The sequence below is a fragment of the Lepisma saccharinum genome, chromosome 8, assembly GCF_977018435.1.
Source record: "Lepisma saccharinum chromosome 8, izLepSacc3.1, whole genome shotgun sequence".
NCBI classification, from domain to species: Eukaryota; Metazoa; Arthropoda; class Insecta; order Zygentoma; family Lepismatidae; genus Lepisma; species Lepisma saccharinum.
Genome location: NC_139236.1, coordinates 42,136,813 through 42,158,683, shown reverse-complemented (window position 1 = coordinate 42,158,683; position 21,871 = coordinate 42,136,813). Strand labels below are relative to the sequence as shown.

Sequence of the window (21,871 nt, the reverse complement as noted above, 5' to 3'; positions counted from 1 at the left end):
ATCAATAAGTCATTCAACTATTGTCAAGAAAGTAATAGCCAACCATCCATGGGTAAAAACAAATCTCAACAGACATACAATAACTGAAATGGAAGTCTGGTTGACCGACAGACTGGACATATGAGAGAAGGAAGGCAAATGAGCCACCGCCAACACCAGACTACCCCTCACATCAAATACATAAAAGTTGCATTTACTTATATCTCTACACTTCAATGTCTGAAGATAAGTCATCTTAGCTCTTGGAAGCTCGGATGCCTATTCAGAACAATCCTGGTTAATATTCTGAGTGACTGTCTTCACAATATTTAACTTCTTTTAATGGTACCTCACGTAATAGAGGTTTCATTCAAGTTTAGCTTGAAAATTTAAATATATATCCAAGAATGTGTCACAACTAATCAGAAGATGACAAATGTTGAGGAAGTGCAAAACCAATAATCAACTACTAAAGTGACTGAAAAAAATATTATTTTTCTTTTAGAACATTTTTACAGATATGGTCTTTAAAACCAAACTAAAAAACGATTCATTATATGCATTTAAGACTCACATGGAACATTATTTTATTCAAAAATTATGAACTAAGGTTCTGCTTTATGAACAAGCCATTTGGTATGTGTACAGTATGCTTTGGTTCATAGTAAATTCAGTTTCCCAAATGAAAATGGCTTGAAATAAAATACATAATGAAATACAATTAACCTTTATAACACTGAATAATCTTCATTTCAGTCTTCTAGACTACCAAGTTTCTGATCTCGTCATACAATACTAAAACAAGAGCTCCTCCAGTTCCTCTGATAACATTCGAGAAGGCTCCCTTGAAAAATGCAGCTGGGCCTTCTGCCTTCATTATTTTAGCCCAGCAGTCCGGTGTGCTTTTGTATTGACGTTGTTCCTTTGGCATTCCAGACTGCATCATCATGCGTCGTCGCACTGTGTCAAAGGGGTATGACACGATTCCTGCCACAGTTGTCACTAACTGAAAAGAACAATGGAGATTAACAGTATTTATAACTAACAGTATGATTATAACCAACTGAACTGCCAGCCTCTAATCAATGGGTACCTGGGAGCAACCCTTAAGATGGGATCAAAATTATGTAGAGCCCTACCATCATGCCCACTAAGCCTTCATGGGACAGTGCAATGAACATACACTTACTGAAACACACTTCATTTTTGACTAGTTGATTTGGTGCAGAAAATTTGAACTTCCTCCAGAATTTATGATTTGAAATGCCAAGAAGAACAGGGGAAAACTGAAATTATACGAGAAGGTTTCAATCTTACTAACGCTGTCTTCTAGCAATAGCTAATTTTGTCAAAAACCTTAATTCATCATGGATGCGGTAAACATGGTTTTACTATAATGTTTTTGGTATTATAATGAATACTCTTAAATAGTATAAAGTAATTATCAAAATACAAATAACAATATTGTTAATGTTCATCTAAGCTGCCAAAGGGCAGAAACACAAAAGGAAAGACAGCACACCTACAAAAAAAACTATAAATTCTGATATTTTGCTGCTACCCACCAGCACTGTAGAAGATAAAATGGAGCTAAAAAAAAAAAAAGGATACAGGACCACCCTGTATTTTTCCAATCTAAAATAAAGTGAATAAATATTATTCTTGTCATATGTTTGTATTGCTTCCATTGAAGAATTTTTCTTTTAATTTAGGCTTGTTAAACACAATTTGCCCTCATGAGATATTTAATTGCACAATGAATGTTGTCAATAATCTATTGATATGTAAGCCCAACAATTGGATTAACAGTGAAATGAGAGACAAATTTTATTTCTTGTAAAAGTCCAAAGTTATCAATTGAGAATCTTTTTAAACTTGAATTGTAAATTCAAAATATCATCTAGCAACTAAAAATCTCCTTGTTTACAAAGTTTCTTGACCTTCTCAGTTGGAGTAAATTCCAGTGGTGGCTTTACTACTTGTGAATAAAAAACTCCACTGTGAGTTTATTTTGCCATCCTCTCTCTTCTTTTTTAATTTCTTCCAATATTATTTTGCAACGAACAAAACCTCCCACACATGCAAATCTGTTTCCCATTTTTTTTTTTTTAGAAAAAACTTCTCTCTCTGATCAGATGCTTCCTCTCAATGTGTTGAGCTGAGAAGGCTGTGCTTGTCTGAATTTGTAACATCTAAATTATATGCATGCCGGCTGATGTTTGCATACACAATTCTTTGCAGATTAACAAATTATACATGTGGATTACACATCCATATCCATCCATTAAATATCCATTCCAATCCAAAAAATGATTTTAAAGTCAAATTCCCTGAAAAAGTTTGCAATGTTATGAAAAAAAAATAAAAAAATTGTGGACTGGAATACCAAACAAACTTCTTTTCAACAGATTTGTCCATTTTTGTACAAGAATATTCTGACTTCATATGCATGCAATTTTCTTCAATAAATCCTGCAGTGGAGAGATCAGTTTCAATTGAAGAAAATAAAACTGAAAATGTTAATGTTTTTAAATATCTAGGTTCAGTAGTACACATTAACCTCTTAACATACAGATTTTTTTAAAAAAAATGTTTCGACTTTAATGTAATTTTTTTATTACTCGGTTGAAACAATCAGTTAAGAACATTATAAATGGTTATCGTAATGTTGATTGTTGACAACTCAACAATGAGATACATGCATCTGAAAAGCCCCTAAAATAAAATCCCGAGTATACTCGTGCTATCAATGACTAGAATATTACCAATAGAACTTGTGAAAAAAAGCAAGATAAGTTATTTTAATAATCAAAATAAACATAAAACAGCACTGAAACACTAATTAGTGAACTTGAAAACAATTGTTTATATTATAGGGTCTCTGTCATTAGTCCTAAAACGTGTATAAGTGTACACACTAAATGTGAAATACATTGTTTATATGTTACTGGCTGTGTGATAAGCCCTGAAACATGGATCAATGCACAAAGGTACACTGCATTCCTCACACATGTATCTGGATTCTCTTCTAGTCTCCTTCTTCCCTCTAGCATCACGCACACTGCTGCATTCTTGTTGGATTTTGCTTCTTCTCAGTTGGAGGAATCACTGAAGGAAAATGGCGACCAACAAGTCGCATTGGTGTTGCCGTTGCTGAGAGGCAACCAGCTGCTTTCGGCGAAAATTCTTCTCTTTGATGATGAGCAACCACTTTCTCAATGACAGAGACACGAAAGTCAAGGGCACCCTTCCGTCCTCCATGTTTTCTGTAGAGTACAAAGACATTCCACACAGCTAGTTCTAAGAGGTGGAAAAACATTTTCTTACAATATTTTTTAACTCGCTTTCATGGCAATGGATTGTTTGCAATGTATTAATCTACCCTATCAACACCTCCCATTGTATCATTATATGCAAACACGACCACAGGCTTCACAACATCTTGTTCCTTTGTCTGCATGTTTCCATTTCCGCACTGTGGAAACTCTTTTGTCTTTCCACTCTAGTGCAAGAAGTTTACCTCGTTGAAATGCTACAGTCTCTCCTCTCTTCAGTTTCATTCTTTGAAACGATGGATGCATATCCTTTCTTGTGGGACGCACAGTGCCATACACATCTGTTCTATTAGATATCAAAATGTTGGCAAGCTGGGGAGAACTGTAGTAGTTGTCTAAAGTTAGGCAGGATCCCATATTCAGCAGGGGTTCCATGAGTGTCATCACAACTTGTGATGACATGGGTAAATCTTTATAGTCTTCATGAAATTTAGTGCCAGCGCCTGTGTATATTATTAGGGACCAGACATATCCAGTTGCCGATTCACACAGCATGAATGACTTGATGCCAAATCTGGCTCGTTTCATAGGTATATATTGGACCCATCCCAACCATCCTTTGTATAATATAAAAGTTGCATCAATTGTCACATCTCGTTCTGGAGTACAAGCAGATTTAAATTTGGTAGATAACTGATCCAAAATTGGCCATATTTTATTCAGTTTTGGTTGAGGATTATTCTCAGCTTCATATGTACTATTATCAGAGAAATACAGATTTATCTTCAAATTCACAAATCTATGAAATGGCAAAATTTGTCGAAAAATTGGTGTAGCTAAAATTTGATTCTTAGTCCAGTACATTTGATAGGTAGGTTTCTTTACAATACTCTGTAACAGTATGAGTGAAATAAAAATATACATTTCGTTCATTGTTGTGTCTTTCCATTCTCGTGCCAGTGTCTGCCTTGCATATCTGTTAGTTTCAGTCACCAAAATTCCTACAAAATCATCATCAATAAACTGGTAAAAGTAGTGCATACCATCCTCAATATGTGGTTCGAAATTCACTTCGAGTTTACCTGTGAAAGTAAAGCGTGGTCGGGCAGGTGGAAGTTGTCCAGAAGTATCAATTTCACACTCCTGTCTGGCACTTGCCAAGTCAGTTTCCGATGAATCTAACACATCACTTTCTTCTGAACTTTCTTCGGAGCTATCTGAACCACTAAACTCAATATCAAGCTCTTCTTCACTCTCAATTTTCACAAAGGAAGAACAATACTGCTAAGAAATATGGAAGAAAACAAAGGCACCCGAACTAACTTTCTCACACCTACGCCGTAGACGAAAATAAACGTCGACAGAAGGATATTAGTGACTCTACCGAAAAGACAAGTAAACAACAACTTCAACAGCACTATCTAGCAGAAACATACAGAAACATAGGAAAACGATAATAACCGTCCTTTTAAAATGTGTACGGATAAACAGTAGTTAACCACGAATATACTCGGGATATTATATTTTCATGAAAATTATGTTAAGAGGTTAACAATAGCTACAATCAAAGATGAAATTAAAGAAAGGATAGCAACAGAAAACCAAGCATTTTGTACACATAAGAACCTGTTCATCAGCAAACTAATAACTAGAACTTTGAAGTTAAAACTCCGTAATACAGAGGTTTTTCGCTTTATATCCGACCATTTTCGATTCGGTGCTGCCACCTGGCGTATCATGCTGGAACTATGGGTCTGCTGGCGAGAGCAGTGTTGTGTCTGACCTTGTAGGTGCGCAAGTGTTGGTAGTGAATATTATCAAATGGAGCCGAAAATCAACCGGTATTGGGAGGGTTATGTAATGGCCCTTTTCCATGCTAAGTTTACATACATACGCATTGTGAAACAGTGTCGGGAGAATGGGTTAACACTAGGGGTGACTACTGCGAAAGCTATTGCGGCCCGTTACACACAACAGGCTCTCCTTGCAAAACATTCACCCATGAAAACCACCAGGAGAAGTGCTGCAAGCAAAGTGTCACCCGTAGTGTGAAGGGTGATCTGTCAATTGGCGTGCCAAGAAAATCCCCTGACTCAACTTGATATGGCCCACAGATTTCACCTCGCACCGTCAACTGTGAACAAAACATTTCGCAAGCGCCTCAGGTTAAACTGTGTGCGGAATGCTCGTGTACACCACCTTCTACTGCATCACATTGCCGAACGTAAGACGAACTGCAGGAAACTGTATGAAAGTTGTCACAATGGATGCATCATAAGTCCATCTCACTGCTGGTGGTCACATTCGAGCGATCACATACCGTGACATTGATGGCAAAGGGCCGTTCGTCAGTGCAGGGAAAGTTTCCCTCGTGGCTTTATGGTTGTGACGGGATTCGGATATGAAGGTAAGTTGATGATACGCAAGGTGAAAAAAAACGTGAAGGTGAATGCCAGATACTTCCAAGACTCCATTCTGACACCTATCTATCGGAGAGACATCCCACAATTGTATGGAATGGATGCAAACTAGGTGATGATCCATATGGACAAGGCTTCGAGTCATACCGCCAGAACATCACTACGCTATTATCAGGAAATGGCAGAGGAATTAGGAATACGTGCCATTTCGTTTGAAGATATTCCTGTGAAAAGCCCAGATGCCAGTCCAATGGATTTTTGCGCATTTGGACTGTTGAAACGACATCTTCAACATCGCCGCCTGGCACCCTGGTGAGTACCCGGCACTCTTAAGGTGAGTACCCATCAAAAATGGTCGGATATAAAGCAAACAACCTTCTGTACTACAGTGCTCAAAGAAATTGTTGCATAATGTGATATTTACAGAAGGGAATGGGGTTGCCAGAAAATGAGACCGAAAGCAAAAAAAAAAATTTGAAAGTCGAAGTGTTTTACATTAAAAATAAGAGGACAAAGGTACGCAGTAGCGTTGTTATGAAACGAACCAAGACAACCGAAGTGCGCAATGAGTGTCAGCAGTCCCAACGGCCATCGTAGTTGCAGTGGTTCCTGATCTTCAGGGACCAATGGGCCTCCCCGAGCATGTATGCGCCTCTCTACACGACGTGGCATATACGTCATGTGTATCCTGAGGAATATGGTCCCATTCCTGTATGGTGGCCTCAGTCAGCTACCGAAGGGTCTGTGGTGGGTTGGTATGACTGATGATAGCTCTCTTGAGGAGTATTCATGCATTTTTGATGCAGTTGAGGTTGGGGAATGAGCTGGCCATGGCAGCAATCGATTCTGTGCTCCTGCAGGAACAAGTGATGATAAGGGCACAATGATGCCACACAATGTTTTCAAAATATACAACCATTTTTTTGAGTACTGTATAATAAAACCATGTATGTGAGGTATGAACACCAAAGATCAAATTGAATAATAGCTCCTAATTTAATGATATTTGAACCTAATATAGTGAATGAAGAAACACATACAGGGAAGACTAATAGTGAACTTGATATATTGATAAAACAAAAAAATATAGTGAGAGAGGTAAAATTGCAAATGATATCCACTACCAGTGATCAGAACACTACATTTTAATAGTAGTTTCGCTACAGTTACCGCTACTCATCCAAAAATGTAGCTTCACTACAGCTAGAGATAAATTTACCAAAAAGTAGCCTGCTATGCTACTCATGTGCGAAATAATGCGAAATGTGTGCTTTTCCACGAAATGAATGCTTTTTCGCGAAATAATCGTGAAATATCATCAAATTAAGTAGAAAACATGCAGAAACCGGCAATCGAGGTTGTGCGCGCAAACTGTCGATTGTAACGAAACGTTTGCCTAAAGTATGCTACCACTTTCAGCTGAAGAACGTTTAATCTTCGATCACATCCGGTAGATGCTGCAAATTGGGATTTTCCATGCACATAATCTCAGTTCGAAAACTTCACTCCCTGTCAAGCTGCATTCCTTTCTTCCCCCGAATGTCTACTCAACTTCCAGTTTCATTGAACTTGCTAGCTTTCTTTGCCCCTGCACTATGGCCTCTAAATACTAAGCCTTGTCTAGCAAGAAAAGTAAACTATCCTTGCCCCACCCAATCGCTGCTACTGGCAATTATAGTTGAAATCTAAATACTTGTGTATGTGTACAGTATATAAAAATGAAGTAGTTTATCAATTTATAGTTCTTTGTATGTTGTTTCCTCTCATGATGAAAAAGTGTGTGCCATTTTTTTTTTTTCCACCGCTGGTATATACCGCTGATCTAACATTTTATTTACCGCACTCCTCAGTTTTTATTTACCATAAATTTGTCTCCCTATCAATACCTATAGGGTACCCTACCACTACACAAAGTCCCCTGTCCCAAACTCAATTTCCCAATCAAGCTGTGCCCTCTCCTTGTAAGCTCTATACATATATTACATCAGAAAGTCCTATATTGTATAAACATAATCTACTAAAAGTTTATTTCCTCCTTGTTCTTGAACTACAATTTATGGTCATGAGTTCAAGGTTCCCCAAAAGTTATGAGCACCTCTATTAAAAACAGTTTAGTCACTTAACCTTTTACCCAAAAGTTGCATGTTTTGACAAATTCAAAGCTGCTGTAAAATGAAACAAATTAATACACATTTTAATTTGAGGGTGCGAGTAAGTGTGAAAACAGCTCTTCTCTCCAATGTTAGAAAGAAAAAACCTACCTCTGCAATAAGAAATGCGACGATGAATGAGGTATCTTTTGGAAGAAACCCTTTTGTAGTGTCGAACAATCCAAAGTAAGAAGCTCGGTAGATGATAATCCCTTGGACAGACACATTAAATCCACGATAAAGTCCAATTAAACCATCTGTTTTAAAAATCTTTCCAATACAGTCTCCTAGACCACTAAACTGACGATCCGCACCTTCTTTACCAACGTCTGCTGCAAGTCTACAAAAACAACAACAATATATGAATACATTTGCAAGGTGCACAACAAGTATTAGCTATTTGAGAGTAATACCACTGACTTGACAAAAGCTATAAGAATTTACAGGAATTAGTCCAATCGGAATTTACCGAAAGCAGAATAAAAAATAAAAAAATGCCAGGTATGAGTCTTTGATTGATTTTGTCATTTAATGTTACATTTCTGACATCTTTGGTTAATTGCAACAATAGGGATACAAACCCTAAAGATGATTATCCTGGCTTTGAGTACAGGCACCAGAGCCTCATTAGTCTGCAGAAATGGAGTCACATGTACTACGTGGATGAGAGGTCAACAATTGAGAGTTACGCTAGTGGTGTATACTCTGGGTCATCTATGTAATAATCAGAGATAACCCAGCTATAATTTTCTTTAAAAAGTTTTTCTTATTTTCTCGTGATATTCTTTTGATTCATACATTTATTTGCTTCCAGCTCGTGAATAGTTCCAAGTGCTTGCCTGTTAAAGCACGAGAAGGTTTCTCCAGCCTGGGGCTCTCCTGATGGGTGAGATGACCCTGGCTTCCTTTTAAATCTCTTGTTGCGGGGAAAGGAAACACTGCTTCTCAGGCACGTGCATCAGAGCCCTGGGTAACCTCAAGATAGGCTACCCAGAATACCCATGATACACTCCACCCCAGAGCCTTTGCTCTACCCTCGACTGGTAATCATTGACCTCTGCCATTCTACCCCGATAGCTGTTTTGTCGCTAAACAAGGAAATTTATCAGGAACGGGAATTTCGGGTTCACAAATTACATTCTGAAAAGGGAAGTAAGGAAAATACACCTGAGAGTTTATGAGAAACAAAAAATCTGAATAGCATTGGCAAACTAATTCTACGCTAATTTTCATTTTACATTTGCTTCTGTCCTCCTGGTTTCTGCTATTTGAACAGGGATTTGTCAAAAGTAAAAAAGCTTAATTATTGAAGATGAAACAAATTAAACTGATTAAAAGTTAAAGCTTAAGTAATTAAACTAATTATGTGCTCGCTTTTTCATTTTTTGTATTTTTTTTTGAAAATGAAAAAGGACAAACACAATGATTCGAGTTATAGGACCTCTGGCATCGCAGGAAATTTCAAGCTGGGAAAGGGAAATCTCTTAGCATCCCTAGGGAATTTCATTCTGAGGCAGGGACACCACAGAAGATTGGCACAAGAAATTGAATGCATGTGGTAGGTGTCTCTGTGTTTAGCGCTCCTCATTGGCGATTTGAAAAAAATATTATTTGTTTCGATGATGTCATGCTAGTGATCTGTTTACAAAAGTTTAAAAGGAAAATGGATATAATGGAAGTTTTGCATGTGAAACCATTTGGAACATCATCTTTTCTGGATAAATTGCCAACCGTTAATGCAGGTAGACCAGTACCCATCTCTTGAGCTTACTAACACAAGTAACCGGGTACTGTAAGTTGAATTTTTCTTTAAATTAATATTGAGTGTTTTTATTTCACTAGCACAGACCTTTCATATTATATTTTATAGGTTGTGTTTTTATAGCTTCATTATATTTCTCTTATTATTTGAAATTCTACACATAGATTAACTGCAATCACAAGAATCAATTGTGGTTGCAACAATAACATATGATTTTCACACGATATTCATAAATTGGATATGGATGCTGAGGTAAATTTTCAGGGGGACTTGATGAGTGTGTGGATGAATACAACGGTCAGAGATTATCCACTCGTTAAAACCAGTATTCATCACTGACTTACGCCTTACATCCCAGGTATGAGTTTTAAAAATGCATAACTACGTATATGAAGGGCTCAGGTGTAAAACATGATAAGTGACATTTTGGTCATATGTGAGTTACAAATAAAATGTGGCAATCCTTCAATTTTAGAGTGAAATTGCCGCATCATACAATTTCCATTGGACTCAGTGAAGCCTTCTGAAATTAGTAAACATAACACGAAAATAATTTATCTACAGTATAGCTTCTAATAATCTTTTTTCTTAATGAACTCAGAAATGACTAAAATGTCACCATGTTTTACACCCGAGCTCTTCATATAAGTATATGTATTCATATCAATTTTAATCCTGAGTATTGCACAAAGCTTAAGAGTGACAGAATACACAAACTCTACATTGATAGATCAATGCAGAAATAACCCTTCTACTTAATGATATTCACAATAACAGACTGCAATCTTTATGCTCATTGTTAATTTGCAAAACATAATTCTTGGATAGTGTATTCTACCATTCAGACACACATTAAAACACACAAATATATACAATTGTTCGGATTTTTAAAAAAAACTTCTTCATAGAAGTTTCAATAATACAAACATAAAATAAAAGCAGGTTAAATATTGTTCCAAAGTCTCTACACCCTACACACAAAGCATTGCACATTTATAAAAATGTGATACAATGTCGCACATATTTAGTACCATAAAGTAACTTCTTAATGCTTCACATAACCACAACTTGCAAATTATTAAATAAAAATACAAGTTTTACTTACTTGTGGTTAAAAGGTTCTTTCTGAAACCGATATTTCAGAACAGGACAATGCTGAAGAACAACCCAGCAAGGAAATTTGAAACGTCTGTTTCCGAAAGGACCCTTTTAAACCACATATAAGTAAAACTTCTGTTTTAATTTAGTACTTTGCTGTACATTTCTTAAAATTAATAATTCAATATTTATGTAATGATACAGTTGTATAAAATAAGTTATTGTTAGACAGTTTTCATTCCTCAATATTTTCTTTCTTGCCTGATTATAAAAGGTAGAAAATTATAATCTACAAGAGGAAATAAAAGTTGCACCTAGTGGCAGTTACTGTTAAACCAATTTGGCTTAGCCTGTTCTTTTAACCCTTGCCAAAAACTGAACTTTCTAGCAGACACCATGCACCATTGTCATTATTTACTATCAACCTTATGATGGGGGGAACAGGCTGCCAATACACCAATGCACTATTCTACATACCATAGAGTAGCAATTACCACAAACACTGAGCAAAATGAGCTTCTTTAACAAGACATAAAAAAAGTGAGGATTGAACTACAAAGTGGTAACAGCATGTGCGTAAGTAATGTTTCCATTTGCACGTTGCTGTCTAGCAGATGTTTTCTTCTTAGTTTCAGATTGACACATGAACTGTCGACTCAATGCTAGTGCAGGAAGAACAACAAGTGGAACAAATGAAATTCATACACTGCAACATACTTCCAAGGAGACCAGTTATGTCAATTTGAATACAAAAAAAGAATAAACAGGCCTTCTTGCTTCCGATGATTTTGGCCTAACTGGTACTTTATATACACACATAACCACAAAACAATAAAGTTTATAAAAAATATGCAGGCCCTGTCCATCTTATTTAACCCTTGGAATTTTATTTAATTTATTTCACTTTATACATTCTAATCAATTTTCATACTAGACAAGGATTTATTGTAAAAAGGAGATTTTGAGGCCAAAATATGACTATGAACTATTATTATTATTATTATTAATACTATTAACTTAAGTTGAAAATTAGTGATTGCAATTACAAAATTTAATACGTAATGAACTTTTACACCTACCTGGTTCTTGCAAAATCCAAAGGGTATACAAAACACAGAGACGTTGCACCTGCAGCTCCTCCTGATGCCAGGTTGCCAAGGAAGTATCGGAAAAACTGAGTGTGTTTGTCAACACCGCCTAAAAATACTTGCTTGTACTTGTCCTTGAAGGCAAAGTTGAGTGCTTGAGTTGGAAAGTACCTGATTACATTTGCTAAATTTCCTCGCCAAAAACTTAAAAAACCTTGTTCTTTTGGAATTCGAACGAAGCAGTCTACTATGCCTGTAAAGATATATTTTTTAAAAAAATCTACAGAAGTATTCCACTAACAATACAAATGTGCAATATATCAAATAAGCATGTTGCAGTGATGCAGTCTAAAAAGCCAGATTACAGGGGTGAAGAGACTCGATGCAGTGACTATGCATTGCTCAAAGAAAAAGCTGCTTCGCAAGTCCTGATCCTCGGAGGACTGTTGGGACATGGATTTTTTTTTTTTTTAATGTTACATTGAAACATAGACAATAACTTAGTGTCAAGGTGATTGTATAATGTTTGCATTTGATAATTGTTTTAAAGTGGTTGTTTAAGATTGTATGTAATTTTGCTTGCCGTTCCTCATTTGTTTTCTTTTTACTCCCGCTGGGAACTTCTTGTGAGCGAACGGAATTCTGGGAGCTTGATATTCATAGTATAGTGGCATGGTGCATGTCAGCTCGCGGCAGCGGGAAGGACATTTTAAGTTAGCCTGTCAGATGTGGGCTTTTGTATTCATCAGTGTGTGTGCAAACATATTTAATTATTGTATAATGTGAAGTGAATTAAAGGACCTGTATGATATCCAAATTTGTTGCTGTGTCCGTTGTTCCAGCTCTGTGGTAAGGTCTTCAATATGGCGTCAGCCCCAGAGGTATTAGTTCCTTTTCATGGTACTACCGAGAAGGAATCTACAGACAGTGGTTAAAAATGAAGTAAGTATCGCCAAAGAGTTAGTTCTAACTTTAATTTAAGTAAAGTTTAAACAAAATAAATTACTTAAATATATGACACCTAATATACCACAAGAAAAAATCATGCAAGGGCAAATATGTTAAGCTGTAAAAATTGCATTTGGTATTCTTTACTTCATGAATTCAACAAATATTGCCGTATGCAGAATCATCAGAAAGGTTTTCTGTGGAGAAAGAGTGATTTGGGTCGATTACAAAGTTGGAAAGCTCCACTTCAAGGATGGAGCTGCACCTGAGAAAGTTCTCATTAAATGGTATGTGATATCAAAGAGAGGGGAAGAATAACGTGAAAAAATATACTCTGAGAGAACAGGAAAGTGCAGAATTGAACATGATGCTAAATGTTTTGAAGATACAGTGTCAGTGCATCACCTAGACTAGAGACTGTCAAACTCCAAAAGTCATGAAACTATTTCCAACATTTCAAAATACATGGTGAGTTAATTAAATTCTTTTTAATAATTTCTTGTTTCATAAAAACAAAATGTCTGATTTCAGAAAATTTTAGATCTTCACACTGACCAGTTCCTAGGATATCAAATTGCTCTAGATTGAGTTTGTCTCTCACGGCCAGACAGGTCAACCAAGTTATTCATGTTCGCTTGAAGTACTATTTGGTAGGTCTGTCAAAACAAACATTTGCAGGTCTGATACTTACTAAGATATTAAGAGATGACATGGACACACATGAACAGCACATAAGGCCCTCTTTTTCAGCATTTTCAGCTTTTTTTTTAGTATCCTAAAATTCAATATCGGTACCCATTAATGTCAAAGTTTAGTTTCACGTGAAACTTAAGAATGATTATTGAAATGGTGACAAGGCTGTCCACTGCCTATGGAGGGAGAAAATCATCATGGAGAGACAACGTTACAAAAATATTCCTCTAGATCACTGCCAGCACTTGCAATGTGTACACGGTTTCTTGGGAATCTGTGGAGCAAACCGAGCAACAGTAGAGAAGGGTAGAAAGCTAGTGGACAGAGCAAAGCAGAGCAAATGCCTGGTAGCTGCAGCCACATTTTCTCCTCCACCTACTCACTTCCTTCTCACACGTTCATAGGACGGGTCCTCTCGATTCCTACTTGTGCAGAGGACTTATTTTTGTTCGTTTGGTGATCCCTGACCTAGGCAATGGCCATTCCACGTAAAATAATACACAACAGATAAATAAATGTACATGATACCTCCATAGCATGTGCATGGGTAACAAATTCATCTGATGTGCAACATGCACATGCATGATGACAAGATTAGCATCCAGTGATTGGAAGTTCAGTAGGGTTGGTAATACCCTTCAGAACAATGATTGTTTGATTTGGGTTATATTACTTAGCTTTTCTGCCACTTAGGCTAATTGCAAAGATGAAGATGGGTGATGATATGATGAAATCGATAAAGGGACACTCACAAAGACAGGGTGGCTACTCTAGAACCATGATAAAAAACAAACTAACTAAAACAAAAAAACTAACGAAGTAAACAGTTTGAGAGAATTCTGTTTTATTTTCCACGCAGCTTTATTTTCCTTCCTCGATAATAATAAAAACTAAACTGTGAAAACCTGCCTCCGGCCATTTATCAATATGTATAAATTCAATGAGATTTGGATTAATAAAAGTTGCAATTTTTCACGTCTTCAGAGAAAAATTCAAGCAAAATTCATGCATAATTCCCGGAGACAATAATTCACGCAGAATTCCCGAAATTCAAGGAACTCCTCGTGAGTAGCCACCCTGAAAGAATACCCATGTCCAAGCTGGGATTTGAACCCAGGACTCCTGGCATTGTAGCACGCTGTACTTACCACTCCATTATGGAGACTGATTTTCAAACAACTTGTTGTGACGATCATTTACTCGTATATCTCACATATCCAGTTGTTTGAAATGGTTATAAATTCAAATGATTCTTGTATGAGTAAATGCACTAAATTTATTTTCTAAAAAAGGCAAATGATGTGGAGTTAGTTGCTTAAAAATACACATTACATTCTAAAATCTCTCAATATTGCTTTCCAAACACAAACTCTTTAAGGGAAAAGAAAAAGCTTCTAAAAATTTAAGGTGGTCGATTTTATAATGGATCCTTCACAACTTCCACTATCATGGTAACTTTCTAGGTAGTCAGAGCATGGTGGTGATCACATCTCCAAAAAAACTGACCATGATCATGATTTGAGGACTAAAAGGGGTAAACGTTGTAAGTGCCAAAAATGAAAGTGTTGGGAAATCGCATTGTTCAGCACATCAGCCCGTAAGAACGTTCACACTAGTGACCTCTTTACATGCCCTTTGAACTACTTAGAGGGCTACCAGCCACATTTCACGTTTACCACATTATAAAGCATGGCACATTTCACAGTTTAACGTGGAATTATTGAATTATTGTGGCACTTACAGCGTTTACTAATTTTAGTCTTTAATTTATGGGGCCCTACTACCACATTCCCCAAATATGCCTTCATAGTACTTTACCTTTGTCTCACAAATTAAATTCCCATACTCTTGAAGCTGAATTATATGTGAATAATCCTTATTGAAAACGTGTGAAATGAAATATTTTAGACAAGCAACTGTCTGTTGGACCTAACTGCATAAGTGTCCACAGAAGCAGTTGTAATACCATGTCTTCTTTAATAATAGCAATAATGTTACAAATATCAGGCATGTGTAAAGTTCTCGTAATCAGGCTTGTGTAGAGTACTTCATGAGACCACTTTCCCTCACTCCTACTCGTTCAAGTCTCCCACCCTCGAGCATGCTACTCTCGAACGTACAGAGTGAAATATCATTTTATTGTGACAATAATCATAGACATAACTAACTAACTAACTCCCTAGCCTTCTTAAATCCGAAGGTTCATGGCTGCAGCAACACAGGCCTTCCATCTTTCCCTATCTTGAGCAAGTTCTATATACTCTTTTCCATCCCTACCGATTTCATAGACATATGTATGTAAAATATCTGCATTGGTAGTTTCAGCCCACAATCATCTATTCATACATCACTGTGTATTGGTAAGACAGACTAAACTGAATTATTACATGGAGTGATGATATGTTCACTTAAGTTTCAATTTCATCGTGTCTTTCATTTCACGGTCCATATTTGAGGGCCCACTACCACAAATTACTGTCAAATTACTTGGGTTCAAATGTGCACCGCTCATTTTGCCCATTCGAGCATTATTCACTTGAGCAAAGCTCCCAATTCCAATACCCAATCATGTGATTTCTTGTCTTCAGGACTTTCTGCTATTCTCAACACCTGGTGAATTTGCATCAGGAAAATGGTCTTTCAGGTGGAGAAACAGAAAAATTGCTCCTCGGAATAGTATGCTGGAAAACACCAGTGGTGTGTACTGAAAATTTGACCTGATTTCTGCAACAATCCTAAATTTTTGTATGTATATGTCCGCACCATGGCCGTGTGGTCTAAGTAATCATGCTTTGGGCTCCGGCTATAAGTAATCATGCTTTGGGCTCCGGCTATGGGATGCGTGCAGGTTTGAGTCTCCTGGGGGAAGTATATCAACTTTTCTCCTGAGATTTCGATCGGTGCCACCCACTATCGTGAGGAAATTGGGGAGCTACGAATCAGTAGCATAACTTGGTCACGGAAACCTACAACAACGACTTGGGGTCCATCGTGCTGACCACATGTCATCCCGTAACTGGTTGAATGATGCAGTCGGCAGGATGGTCCTGGTCCTCATGGGCTGTTTCGCCACGGGTTATTTATTATATATTAATTAGATATAATTGCATCAACTCACTATGTTATATTATAATATTTCATTGTGTTAGTGTATTGTAGTGTGACCACAAATGTAGTGTGTACACAAATTGACATGTCCATTGTCCAATATCACAGAATGTAATGTAAACGTGATTCATGGATGAAATAAATCTAATCTAATCTAATAGAAATAAGACATGAATGCAGGCATGTAAGTAAAACAGAAACATAAGTCCAACAACTTCAAATTTTATTTATACATATATGAAAGAAGTTAGTTTGCAGGTGTTAAATCAGGTAACATGAGAGAAATGTCACCGGAAAACACGTAATTTGGAGATTTTTGTACTCAAGATTTTATTTAAACAATGGCATTTTTTAAAATTTAAATTTCGTACAAATATAAATTGATTACTGTGCATTTGTGTGTCCTACCCCTTGCTTATAGTGATCTGGTATGTGTGTGCACATTCACTTTCCAGTAATAGTTCCAAGTGTTTAATGATATTCACAAGTTTTATGAGCATTACAAAGTGTTATGGAATATTGGAACGAGTGTGGAAGTAAGTATGGATCTTGGAGAAACTAATTTGAACAGATAAAGCTTCACCAAATATTATTTACTGTGGAAATTATGATTAGAAAACAATCTAACACAAGCATACACACTTCGCAATCATTCTTGGTTTACTGTCATCTCAGACATCGAATACCAGTAGATTTTCACCTGATGCTTGTATTTTTTTCTCCACTTTATACAAAGACAGGCTAACTGGGAATGAACCTACAGTTTAAAGTGGGATCCGAACAAGTATGTGCCTCCATCGGGTATCGAACCTGGGACCCCTTCATTACAAGCAGACAATGTTACAACTATGCCATCAGGAAAATCCCCAAGACGACAATAAATGAATGGCTGGGGAAGGGAATATCATTCTCCACAAAGCATACAGTAAGTAATCACTATACCTCGGATTTTAGGTTTTTACCTATTTTTCCTTTGCAAGTATGTAAGAAATAATAAGTTATGTCACCGTTTCATTAAAAAATGCAACGACTGATGTAGTTTTTTGGTGCCTGAAAAACTATTTTGTTAGAACCTATTTTAGGTTTATGCACCTAAATGAAGCCTTTTTTAAGGTTTTTATATATTTTTAAAGGTTTTACAGGATTTTTGTCACACAGAGGCATTTGCTTTGTTTCGTCACAAGGAAAATCAATGACGAACGTGTTTGAAATGTACTCTGTCAATTTCCCTTCCTCCAAGTCCATGGTGATTTTTCAAAGCTCTAAACAAAGCAAAATGCCTGGTGCCACTGTTACCTGTACAGTCCAAAGTAGTCTTATCTGTGTGGTCTTGCTCACTTTCGCGTCACTTCGGTGTTTTGTGGCATGCACGCCTTACAAACTAACATTTCAGCATTGATGTTAGCACCACTGACTATGTTTTTGTTGAAATATTATTTTGAACATACAAGATGATCCTCACAGACAAAATTGTGGAGTTTGATGTGGATAACATGAAAAAAGATTTTTGCCTAACTATACAGCAAAGAGTGGATTTTAATAGCAAATTTCCAATGGTAAGTTCTGCCATCACTGTAGGGTTAGGCAACACACATAACATTATGCAAGATAGTGCATATTTCAGGATATAGGTGTACCTAATCACCATTTTCCATGAATTTTAAACTATTTTAAGTATTTTGAACAGACTTCAAGATTTTTCGAGCCTAACTTAAGAATTTTAGGATCTATTTTAGGATTTTTAGGACCTATTTTAGGATTTTTAGGACCCATTTTAGGGTTTTTCAAACCTATTTTAGGATTTTTAGAGCCTATTTTAGGAACCTTTGAGCACACTTTTTAGAACCTAAAAATTCGAGACCTAGTAATCACTAAGACTCTGGGGTATGTGATTACATACATAAATAAATATCGAACTATGTCAAATATATGCACGTACTGTGATTAGTTCGGAATTAAACCATCGGAACTTGGGCCATACCCCACCTCCATGGAAAAAGTTCCAACCAGCGATGGGAAATTTCCCTCAGGCCCTCTCCTGCCCACCTCACAAATACATCTTGTGTTTTGTTATTCGTGATGATAGGAAGATAAAGTTACATGAAAAAGGTTAATTGAAGAAACATTTGCCTTGCGTATATTTCTTTTTTTACGAATTATTATCAAACACAGCATAAAGAACATGCTCATTGGGCCTTCCCGATGACACAATGGTAGTGTCATCGCCTTGTAATCAAGGTGTCCTGGGTTCAATACTCAGTGGTTCGGAGCCCAAAGGTCCAGTCTCAATTAGCCTTACTGTGTATAAAGTGGACTTAAAACACCAACTCAAACAAACATAGAAGAACATGTATGTAAATTTGTATGGATAATACATCTGGTAACCTCCTATACACTCAATTGAATATTTATCAACCATGTAACAGTTATTGTTGAATCTTTCTGTTAGAAAAAAATAATGACCATCATCTATGTAATACTTTCTTGACATTGTACAACTCTTTCTTTCTGTGTGTGTGTACATATACACACAAATTCATTTCATTATTTTTATAATGTTATTTTCTCTTGTCTAAAATATGCTATTTAGTATGTCAAATTCCTGTAATGTAAGTTGGTAAGTTGATTAATCAACTTACCAACCACCAACTTATCTCCTATGTGTTTTACATCTATTTGTTGTTAATTAGGGGGAGACCTATCATTTGACAATTAAATGCCTGTTGGTTTGATTTTTGATTTGATTTGCTTTATTTTACTTCGCTTTTTGTGCCACTTTTGGCTAATTTGCGGATGGGGATGAGTGATGACATGATGCAATTGATTAATTGACACTCACAAACATGCATGCCAAGGCCGGGATTCGAACCCAGGACCCCTGCAAATGCCTGTTGGTCACCCAAACTCAAATAAATAAATAGACAAACAAATTCAAGTAAGCATCCGTCGCTTACGTGAAAAGAAAGTACAGTTGCACGCAAATGTATGTATAAATTGTCCATCAGCATGTTCATTGGTCTTATGTATATGTAAAAGGTCGTTCATGAAACTTATACGAAGCAGAAGACGACATATGAGCCACAACTTACATATATTGAGAGAAGAACATAAAAGAGAATGACAATAGCTTTCGGCACCTATCTTTGTGGGCGGCTGTACCGTCCAAATATTCACTTGGACTGACGGAGGAAAAATGTGAAAATAAATAATAATACCTATTAGAATGGTCGACCACAGAATTTTAAACCCACTTCCATTATTCGCTTATGGCATTATCACAAAAGTTATAAAGTCTCTCGCAAAACGAATTCAACCTACGGCATTAGTTTATCAATTTTCGTACGTTATATTTCGTGTCCTAATAATTCACAGTTAAAAGAAGCCTTTATTGCATGTGCAGCTTTCAACGCTGCAATGAAATCGAAATTACGTTACGAAAATGTACCTTAACGTTGGGAAAGAATGTGTCACCTCCCCTTCTTTTTCATCGTCAATATTCATTGCTTTATACAGTATCTTATCTTCAACTGTGACGGCAAACTTATAACCAAATAGCTTCTATTCTGCTATTACCAGTAAGTATTAAACATTTTTAGTTGTTCCTATATCCATTCGATGCTATCAATGAGTCTGACTTTGCGCAGCACGAGTGTCAAGAGAGCAGACGACACTTGGAAATTTTCATCCTTCCTCACAGGTAAACCGGTAAGTTTGAATATTTCTCCATACATAGAAATGCATTAATACATACAATATATCTGATGTATCCTACGATCTAATTCAGGTAATGGGAAGATCACGATCAACACAACATCTTTGCACGTGCTTTTATGGAAACAATAAAATGCCAGATGACAGACATGTCAATTTATACCCAATTTTACCAGAAACAAGACATCTTAAGCTGCATAAGAGGGCAAAATGCGTATACATTTGCAGTACAATAAAATCACTAATCAAGGATTCACGAAAACATACCGGGCACATGGAATTACCAACATGGCCACGAAAAATCATATTTTTCTTACCTTTATACCGTTTTTCTTCAGGAATTTGTGTAGATATGTGTTGCACTTGTAGTATCAATTTTACACGCTCAATAGGAGCTACAACTGTTTTGGAGATGGCAGCTGCCACTCCACCAGCTAAAAAATCTTTCAAAAACGAGACAGGATCAGACAGCGACATTTCCTTTCTTTGTTCAAGCCACTACGTGAAGCGAGGCTGACGAAATAAAGCATTGTAAGTCGTCGAATCTAATTCGAACCGAATAACATACACCCGCATACAGTATCACGTTCATTGACCAATCATATCGTGTTTAATAAACACGCAAAAGTACTATTTCATCCGATAAACGTTAGATGTCGCAAGCAGTAGCTTATCTTCGGCTGTGGCGAAGTGAATACGTCTTTCAATCGTCATATTAGATTAATAAATCTCGTTTTCTATAAGCGCAAACACACACGGAAAAAGTGATAATTTAAAATTTAATTATTATATTCATAAATAACCGTAACGGCAATGTATTTCGATTACTATAAATTTACCCCGAAGAATACGAATTACTATCGGATTAAAAATTATGAATTCTCGAGTTGGGGGACTAATTAAAAATTAATCAGTAGACGTATGTAAAAACTAGTTACATGAAAATTTAGTTTATTCGATTCTGCGTTAACTATGGTTAGGGTTTCCTGACGTCCTCTTTTACCCGGACATATTCCTTTTTTTCTGGTCCTAAAAATGGTCCGGGCAGTTTTGTAGGAAATAAAATGTCCTCTTTTTTTGGGGTATAGAGAACTGATTCATTCAACTTCAAGATTCGTAACAAAATTTTATATTTGTAAATAATTGTTAATACAGTTTCCGTGTCCAATTTCAAAGTAAGGAAATACAACACTCTCAGTTGCAAGCGCAAGGACAAGGAGCTTTCCTTCCAACAAAGAAAGAATGTTAGACATTTGCGTCTCTTCTGTTGTCGCCGCAGCGCCGCGTGAGGTTTTGACTTCAAAGAATTTGCGACATCTACCAAGTTTCTAACAATAGGTAAGAATATGCGGCTTCCTTTGATTTGAGTTTCATGACATCAGAATTCAGAAATAAACAGTAATGTTTAACTGCTCCACTCTTGTGGTAGTGGAGAAATGAAGTTCAGTCGATCAATCAACGATGTCGATCTGAACCATGCCGAAACGTAAATGTGTTTTTAGTGACGACTTTGACGACTTACAAAAACGGTTTCCAGACTTTAGGCGGGGAAGAAGCAACTCCGAAGCAGAATGTCTTACTTGTCCCACCGTCACATTCGTTTCAGTTGCTAATAAAGGTATTTCAGTATAGTCTAAGT

At 36.6% G+C, this 21,871-nt stretch overlaps 1 protein-coding gene across 1 annotated transcript; it reads right to left on the bottom strand.

The window, feature by feature from the left end:
* Positions 1-454: 454 nt before the first annotated feature.
* On the bottom strand, positions 455-20,742 carry LOC145991423 (ADP/ATP translocase 2-like). Its single transcript, XM_083127423.1, has 4 exons — positions 20,550-20,742; positions 11,764-12,025; positions 7,936-8,164; positions 455-985 (listed from the first exon to the last, which is right to left on the bottom strand). Exons 1-4 carry the CDS (start codon positions 20,707-20,709, stop codon positions 740-742), a joined length of 897 nt encoding a protein of 298 aa, XP_082983549.1. The 5' UTR covers positions 20,710-20,742; the 3' UTR covers positions 455-739.
* Positions 20,743-21,871: the final 1,129 nt, after the last annotated feature.

What these genes read in the sequence shown, in the direction of transcription:
- LOC145991423 (XM_083127423.1), bottom strand. Translation starts at nt 20,709, where the DNA reads ATGTCGCTGTCTGATCCTGTCTCGTTTTTGAAAGATTTTTTAGCTGGT. An exon ending in TGAAGAAAAACGGTATAAAG is followed by an intron (nt 12,026 to 20,549) that starts GTAAGAAAAATA and finishes ATATCTTTACAG; the next exon opens with GCATAGTAGACTGCTTCGTT. An exon ending in TCGCATTTCTTATTGCAGAG is followed by an intron (nt 986 to 7,935) that starts GTAGGTTTTTTC and finishes TGTTCTTTTCAG; the next exon opens with TTAGTGACAACTGTGGCAGG.